Raw genomic sequence first — 8,578 nt, forward strand, 5'->3', positions numbered from 1 at the left:
AACTTTCAAGGTAAAAATCTGGCCAAAGGCCTAAACAGCTATTTAAACTTACGAGAACAACTGAGTAAACAGAGTCTAACAAAAGCTCACATATTTCGGCAGTTTCTCGGCGGTCTCTGTAACTTCCTCCCTCTTCGCCCACTAATATAATTTCAATGTCCGTGGTTCTTCAGGCTTAGCTGTTGGGTTTGAACAACTACAAACATATTCAGAAAGTTTTTTTAGACTGTATTGCTCTTTTTGGAAAAAAAAATCCAATCCAACAAAAAACCCAACAGAACATCAAGAAAGAAAAGCAACAATTAAAAAAATAGACAAACAAAACAACAACCCCAAAATATAACACACACACCCCCCCCCCATCACCACCACCATCTGACGCTAACAAACAACAACCCAAGAGATAAATATCAGTGCAGTAAATACCTCTAGTTTTCTGAGAATATAAACAACAGACAGCTAGTTTATTAGGGGATTGGCGGGTTGGGGTGAACTGATTAACTGTGTTGCAGGGAACAGTTTTGCAACCTCATCTCTACCTAGTGGAAGATTATTAACGTCTTGTGTAACACTTTATAACACTTGCATATGAACCTAGCTGTGTTTTAAGGTACTCTGTACATAACCTAAGGTATCAGTATTATTTAAAAGGTGCAAAATACGACCCTAGTAAAGATCATTCATAGCCGCACTTGAGTGTAACTTATTTTTCTAACATTGGGGCTTTTCACATAGTCTTTTTCATCCGCTCCAAATAACATAAAAGCCGTTCTCTCCTTTTTAGTGGTGCAGTAACATTTTTTTGAGTCTAAAGCCGTGCCGGTTCTGGTGGTGTGCACATACGATTGCCTCCGAGATGTGGTATCTCGGCTGCGGTTTTCGAGAGAGCAGGGGAAAAGACGCTCGCCGCGTTACAGCATGTAAGAAAACAGACGAGGGCGCCAAACGACAGCAATAAACCCGGCCGCAGGCTTCCGCTCCGCCTCCGCCCCGCCGGGACCGGCGGCCGGGCCCCCGCCGGCTGCGGGGCCGGGCACGGCGGGGAAGAGAGGGGCTGCGGAGCCGGGCGGGGCGGTGCCGGCTGCCGCCGGCAGGGCGCCTGCTCAGCCGGTTCGCAGGGCACCGCGGGGACGCCCCGTCCCTCCGGGAGCGCCCCGCCAAGCCGCAGCTCTCGGCCCGGCCGGGGAGCCCGAGGCCCCGCTCCCCTCCGCGATCATCGGCGCGCTCCTCCGCCGAGCCCGCGGGCAGGGGAAAGTTGACATTTACTCCTGTCTGGTTTGGGGGCCATAAAACGCAGGACACCATACTGCAGCCCAAGTTCACATTTCAAAAGGTTGACATAAAACTCTTATTAATAGAAGGCTGGATTTTGCAAACAACGCCTAGAATGTTTTTTAAGTATTTGGTGTAATGTTGAGGGAGACTTTAGACTTTAACATGTTATTGAGTAAAATCTGACAAGTATCCTATTTTCGAACTATGAATCATGAGCAAGAGCACAAGAACTTAGGAGATGCGTGTGACCAAGATTAGCCGGAATAGCTCCCCTCATTAACAAAAAAAAAAAACAAACAACAAAACAACAAAAACAAAACAAAACAAAACAAACCCGCTTTTAATCACAGAAAACATTCGGGTGTTTCTCCGGGAGATGAAACTCGTATTCCCAGGGTCTAAACACTGGATGATGTGGGTGAAAAAAAAATCACGGGGACAAAAAAGATTGGGCAGCTATCGAAGCGCACTCCAGAGATGCTAACGACAAAGGATTTATCTTCGTTTAAATGGTTGCCATCAGCGTCATTATTACTAGCAAAGTTACCACTGAAGGGAGACTTTCCGACTGTCACGCCTGCCGAGCGCGGCAGCCCGTGTCTCCAGCAGCGCGGCGACGCTTCGCCCCCGGTACCCGGCAGAGAGCGGAGGGATGAGCTAACTGAGCCACAGGTAACTTTGGAGAGAGGGTGTTAAGGTGATGTTTCTGACAGGTCCGAGCCTGTAGGCAATAACCCCCCATCCATCATTTAATTCTATGATTAATTTTAAATTTTCAAATGCTTAGGTTTTATTGGTGGTGGGGAGGAAAGAAGCAGAGGGCTGGAGTGAAACCTGCCGGGAGAATGAAATGGACGCCTACGGAGTGTTTTAAATCACGAATGCATTTAATGTTCTTCAGTTATTTCCTTCCCCTATCATACCGTACAGGAGTCAGTATTTTCCCAGAGGGAAGAAAAATCCCGGGGTAGCTTCGTCGATAAGCAGGATTATAGAAAGTAAAAATGAGATCATATTTAGGACGCAACGAAGACAAAGATAATAGAGTTGTAATATACTAGATTGTAGCAAATATTTTAGTCTCCAGGTAACTGCTGTAGGTACATTTGAATCTGGGCAGCAGACTTATAAAGTCTGGGCATAAGGTTCGCGCGTGTGAGGGGGTGCGTGGGGGTGTCAGTGTAAATTCCTAAATAAAAGTACTAATGTGGTCTGGAAATGGGAGGGAAAAGTAAAGAGAGATCACCGGCAGGAGGTTCTGGATGGTCTGGTCCTCTTCCAGCATTTTCTTGCGTTGTGATCTAAAATTCGCCTCAGAAATAATAATAAAGAAAAGCATTATCTAATATTTAGCATGTAGTTCTGTCCGAGGACAAATGAGAAAGAAGCTGCATCATTAGGACCTAAAAGGCAACAAAACAAAAATCAGAGCATAATGATGCACCTAAATGAAGGGGGAAATGTTGCACAGCTCATTTTATTAATCAGACTGTCAATTCCACCCCAGAGGCCAAACCCCAGAGCAATTCAAGCAGGATCTGATCAAGCTAAGGACAGGAGCTTTACTCCTCACTTCTTGTCTTTCTTTCTTTCCACCTGGATATATTTGTCTGCTCTGAAGCCGCCTTCATTATCCACTGACAGGAGCTTGTATTTATTTGCTTATAAACCTGTTACAATAAATGATTATTCGAACAGCGTCATTCGTACCTTAATGACGAGCACCACTTTTTGATGAATGACATTTCGGGCTAGAAAGGATGTATGGGTCATTTTGACCAGTCATTCCCTCGCTTTGGCATCCCACAATTTTTACACCTCCCTCAAAAACAGATAATAATATTTAGAGACACTTGCCGGGCTGAATGTGAATTAGCCCCTGCTGCAGCTCATCATTAGTACAGGACCAGCCCTGCAACTTTGACATTTTTTATAAAGCTGAGATGATGGAAAGAATAAGAAAAGAGATGATCCTGATGGAGAGAGGGCTGCACAGCCCTACAGCTGGCAAAAGGCTCTCGAATTTGTCAGACTCAGCTGGAAATGCGGTGTTGGAGGCCCTTGAAAATTCTCCGCACAGTGGTCGCCTCAGCCCGAGACTGACTGCCGCCTCCCTACACAGCGCTATAGGGGACATCTCCGCCAAAGGCAAATTTGAAATAGACACTTTATTCAACCTCCAGCATCCGAGCAGTGAAAGCACTGTCTCCTCCGAAATCCCGCCGTCGGAAAGCAGGAAGAAAATCAGCCTTTATTCCGAAGTTGCTCAAGAGGCAGAGATGAACAGTGATGTGGAGGTGGGCTGCTCCGCGCTCCGCTCCCCGGCCAGCCTGACTTCCTCCCAGCTGAAGGAAAACAGTAACAAAGGTAACTCTTCCTTTATCATCTTCATCTAAGCCCCGCACTTTGCCAACCGGCTTTAAAAACCAGAGGGAACCCACCGCCACCGCCAAAGTTGCTGGCCTCTGCATCGGCGCTCTCTCTTCTGCGAAGACAGAGCTCTAGGCTGTAAAATATTATTGCAATTACTGCGCTACCCCAATAGCCGAGATACACTGTCCGGGCAGCTCCTGTGGCTTCGTGTGTGTGTGTGTGTGTGTGTGCGTGCCCAAATCCATTGATATGTAGATATATATCCAGAATATATGTGGGCACAAATATCCACCCACATATATTTAGGCAAAGCCTTCTCCGGATATTTCCCCGCGCTCTTGGAGCTTTCGGCTTCTCTTGAGCTGTATACGAGTGTATATACCTAGATTAAATTAGAGAGAGAGAGGGGGGAATGCGAGGAAACTGGCCGCATTTGACTGTGTGTGTCCTTCTGTGTGTATATGCAACTTGCTGTCTGTGTCCACCTCGGGCTAATTTGGCATTGTTCATTTTCCTCGGCTTGTAAGAGGCGTTTGGAAACAGCCTCGTCTCCTTCCCCGTTCTTTGCGGGGCACGGTGATGGACAGTGGTTGTTGTATTGCTGGAGATGGAGGTTGCTGTTATTGGGGAGGTGGAGGCAGATGAACAGTGCATTTCTTAGGGGCCACAATGCATGCCTTTTTCGTCAAATGTGCCAGAGAAAGGAAGGGATACTCGACGTAACCCTAGTAGGGGAAAAAAAAAAAAAAGAAAAAAGAAAAAAAGAAAAAAGAAAAAAGAAAAAAAGGGAAAAAAAGAAAAGAAAAGGAAAAAAAAGGGGTGGGGGGGTGTTTATGGCTGCTTTTATTTTGTATGTCTCAACCTAAACTAAGGAAAGGCAGTCGAAGGGGAACAGGCTAGCGCCGAACCCGGGCCCCGAGCCACGGCCCGTGCCTTCGCCTGCTCTCCCCTGAGCTCGGCTGCCCTGCAGTCTCCAAGCCCGCCCCATCTGAAAATAAAGCAGTTACGAAGGATTAAAAAAACCCCAACCCGACCGACCAACCAAACAATAACCGACAACCAACCTCCAGATCCAAATTTATCGATTCTGTTAGCAGCAGGGATTTGTAAGAATGACAGCTGGCCTTGAGCACGGGCGTAGCGGGCCCGGTCCGGCCTGGCCGGGAGGACTGGGGGACCAGAGAACGGCCCGCTCTCACCACCGTGCCCTCGCCCCGCAGGCTACGCGGAGAGCAGCCCGACGCCCAGCGCCCCCGCCGCCGCCGCCGCCCCCGCCGCCGGCATGGGCGGCCTGCACAGCGGCGGCGCGCTGGGCGGCTCGGCGGCGGGGGCCGACCAGGTGCGCCGCTACCGCACCGCCTTCACCCGGGAGCAGATCGCCCGCCTGGAGAAGGAGTTTTACCGCGAGAACTACGTGTCGCGGCCGCGGCGCTGCGAGCTGGCCGCCGCCCTCAACCTCCCCGAAACCACCATCAAGGTACGCCCGTTCCGCGCCCGGAGAGCCGCGGCGGCCCCGCGCAGGCCCGCGGTGCTCGGGTGCCCCCGGCCGCGGCCGGCTGGGCTTGAAGGACCCGCAGGGCCCATAGCTACCACTCGTGCTCGTTTGCTTTTTTGAATCCAACACTTCTTTTCATTTGCCTTTTAAAAAGTTGTTCTTACTGTTGTTTTTATTTTCGTAGTCAGTTTTTATCGCGTTAGCCTATTTCCTAAAGCGAAGAGGGGAGAGAATAGACGTAGGGGAATGAATGAGTCAGTACTGTGAAGACAGAGTCCTGAGTGGGGAGGAGGGGACCATTCGAAGGGAAAACATTTATTCGGATCGAAGGGGTCCCTCTCGAGCAGAGGGAGGGCCGTCCCCACCGCTCCCCTCGGGCAAGGTCACGGGAGATTGCGCCGGGAGGGAGAGGGGCCGCGTAGACGCGTTGGCAATACGTGTCGGTGGGTGCCCGCCGCTGTCCGCGGGAACGGCCGCGGCGGGGCTCGGAGAGGAGCTGAGCTGAGGCCGCGCTGTGCTTATATCCCCGCAGGTGTGGTTCCAGAACCGGCGGATGAAGGACAAGCGGCAGCGCCTGGCCATGTCCTGGCCCCACCCGGCCGACCCCAGCTTCTACACCTACATGATGACCCACGCGGCGGCTACGGGCAGTCTGCCCTACCCTTTCCATTCCCACGTCCCGCTCCACTACTACCCGCACGTCGGGGTCACGGCCGCCGCCGCTGCCGCCGCCGCCTCGGGGGCCGCCGCCGCGCCCTTCGCCACCTCCATCCGCCCGCTGGACACTTTCCGCGCCCTCTCGCACCCCTACTCCCGCCCGGAGCTGCTCTGCAGTTTCCGACACCCCGGCCTCTACCAGACGCCGGCCACCGCCGGCCTCAACAGCAGCGCGGCCGCCTCGGCGGCAGCGGCGGCGGCGGCGGCGGCAGCGGCGGCGGCGGGCTCGGGGCCGCCGGGGGGCTCGGCGCCCTGCTCCTGCCTCAGCTGCCACAGCAGCCAGACGGCGGCGGCGGCGGCCGCGGCGGCCTCGGCGCTGGGCTCGAGGGGCGGCACGGCCGCCGAGTTCCCGTGCACGGCGGCGGGGCAGCGCTCCGAGAGCGGCTTCCTGCCCTACTCGGCCGCCGTGCTCAGCAAGGCCGCAGTGGCCTCGCCGGACCAGCGGGAGGAGGCGCCGCTCACCAGATAACTACCCCGGCCCGGGCCGGGGCTGTTTTGTAGAGGGAGTCGCGGGGGGACGGGGGGTCGGGCCGGGGGCGCCCCCGCGCTCTGCCAAAAAGTTGTGTCTATTTTTTTACTGCTGACCGCCCCGCCGCGGTGGGGCGCGGAACCGGCGCGGAGGGCGCTCGGCGGCCCCGCGCCCCGCGGTGCTCGCTGCCGGGCGCCGCCGGGCTCCGCGGGGTGCAGGCAGCCGGGCCGGGGGGACAGGGAGGGGCAGCCGGCGGAAGGGAATGTGTTTCTGGCCTTATTTATTATTTTTTAATTATTATTATTATTATTATTTCGGTTTGAGTTCGAGTTAATGGGAAATGTCTCGAGAACTTCCGTACGACGAGAGGTAGCTAATGAGGCAACCGCGTCCGGGCCAGTAACGGGAATGGAAGTGTGACATTGTCAGGATGGGGAGAGGCATTTTTAAGACCAAGCTTTCTAATTACCATAATCCACGCTATCTGGGAAATACTTGAATCTCTCTAGGTGTAGGCTGTTGTCCTGAAGCGTTTACCTTCCAGACACTTTTCTAAATTTAATTATTTTTTCTCGACGTCTTTTTCTTCTCCCGGTAAAACGGCTCTTGGATTTATTTCTCACGCATCTCTATCGCGCCTTTGCCTCTGAAAAGCCACCACTGGGTAACTGAGACCTGCTAAACCAAACCACTGCTACTGGAGGGACTTCCTTGAACTTGAAGAAAGGCACATCAAAAACCACCAGTGTTACTGCCATGTCAATTTTGATGCTAATAATGTGCAGATTATGACGAAAATTGCCAATCATGTTCTCTGATGGACCTCCTTTGAATGTGGAATTGGAAAAAAGTTCCCCGCACAGAGACCTGCTGTCAAGTACTAACAACCCGCTAAGGGAAGTCATTAGAAGAGACAGATAAGAGACTTGGTACATAAAACATTGTTCTTGGTGCATAGAATGTATGTTATTTAATGTTATCTCTCTTACCTGAAGTGATTTCGCACAAGAAAGCCACTTTCTTATCATCTCAATTGCCAATTTTCATTTTGGTAACTTGGACGCCCCGGGTAGACTTTTCTCTGTTAAGTTGATATTCCACCAATGTGAAGAGCCTCATTAAATCAAACCCAGATATTTCCATAATGCTCCCTACAGAGCCACTTCACTCTTCACATAATGAGATTTTTCTGAAGAGTTGAAGCCCTCATCTAACTTGCTATTGCTTGTTTAGGCCCTGTGTGATTGTGAATACACACACACACACGTACACTCTTATAAGAAAGAAAAAAGAAAAGGAAAAAAGTAAACCCCTTCTATTATGTATTTCGATTAAGTGTCCTGAAATACTTCTATTTTTAAGACACTGGATTTTTTAATATTCTAGTTATGAACTTCCAGGAAATTATTTTAAAGGCTATGCTGTTTTGTTCAGTGAACATAAATCATAGGTTGGTGTTTTTCGTCCAGTGGAACAGATTTCTTGGGCAGGGGTAGGGTAGGTAAAGGCAAAGAAGCAACATCCCTAGGCTTCTGGAGCAGATTCCTAACAAGACATGTACATTTTCTGGATAGAGAACTTTAAAGCACGGTAGAAGACACCTATACCCACAAATTTCTCATTTTGTAAGGAACTAATAGGAAGACTATTTATGTAAAAATATCGATTATACCAGCTGTTCAATGAGTTTACATTAAAATTTTTTATTAATATAATTTAATGCTAAAGAAAATAGACCAAAACGTAGCACTCTTTTACCAGCTTAACCTTTTCGATCCTTGGAATCATTTGTTATGATCACACAAGAATGGGATGTATATACGACGATTTTGGCAATAATGTTTACATTTTTCCAAAATACAGGTATATGTCTATTGAATGGTCGATGAGGATGCTGGTTGGTAAAATTAACATAAATTCGTTTTATGTTAGGTCCGTTGGACCTGGTTATTATATGAAACTGTAAATAAAGTCTTTGTGCTTTAAATATTGCTGGCTGTATGAATTCACTGTAAAATATTTTACAAATGTGCAATAATTATAAAGCTTTGTATATTACATTATTTATTGTGTTTGGTCATGTAAAATAAATGTTATTTAAATCAAAGCGAGATTATTTGTTTAAGACTCTGCAAAGCAGTCCGTACTGATGTTTGTTTTTAAATATGGCATCCGGGGTTACGAGAACTTCTTAAAACAACATATTTAAATGCCTTTTAATACACATATCAGATGGATTAATTCATACT

The 8,578-nt window shown here is 49.5% G+C and overlaps 1 protein-coding gene across 1 annotated transcript; it reads left to right on the forward strand.

Annotated features, from left to right (window-relative positions):
- Nucleotides 1–484: 484 nt before the first annotated feature.
- On the forward strand, nucleotides 485–6,339 carry EVX2 (even-skipped homeobox 2). Its single transcript, XM_063399809.1, has 3 exons — nucleotides 485–3,642; nucleotides 4,869–5,125; nucleotides 5,676–6,339. The coding sequence occupies exons 1-3, from the start codon at nucleotides 3,219–3,221 to the stop codon at nucleotides 6,327–6,329; spliced, it is 1,335 nt and encodes a 444-aa protein (XP_063255879.1). The 5' UTR covers nucleotides 485–3,218; the 3' UTR covers nucleotides 6,330–6,339.
- Nucleotides 6,340–8,578: the final 2,239 nt, after the last annotated feature.

This window comes from Prinia subflava, chromosome 6 (assembly GCF_021018805.1).
Source record: "Prinia subflava isolate CZ2003 ecotype Zambia chromosome 6, Cam_Psub_1.2, whole genome shotgun sequence".
In the NCBI taxonomy this organism is placed as follows: Eukaryota; Metazoa; Chordata; class Aves; order Passeriformes; family Cisticolidae; genus Prinia; species Prinia subflava.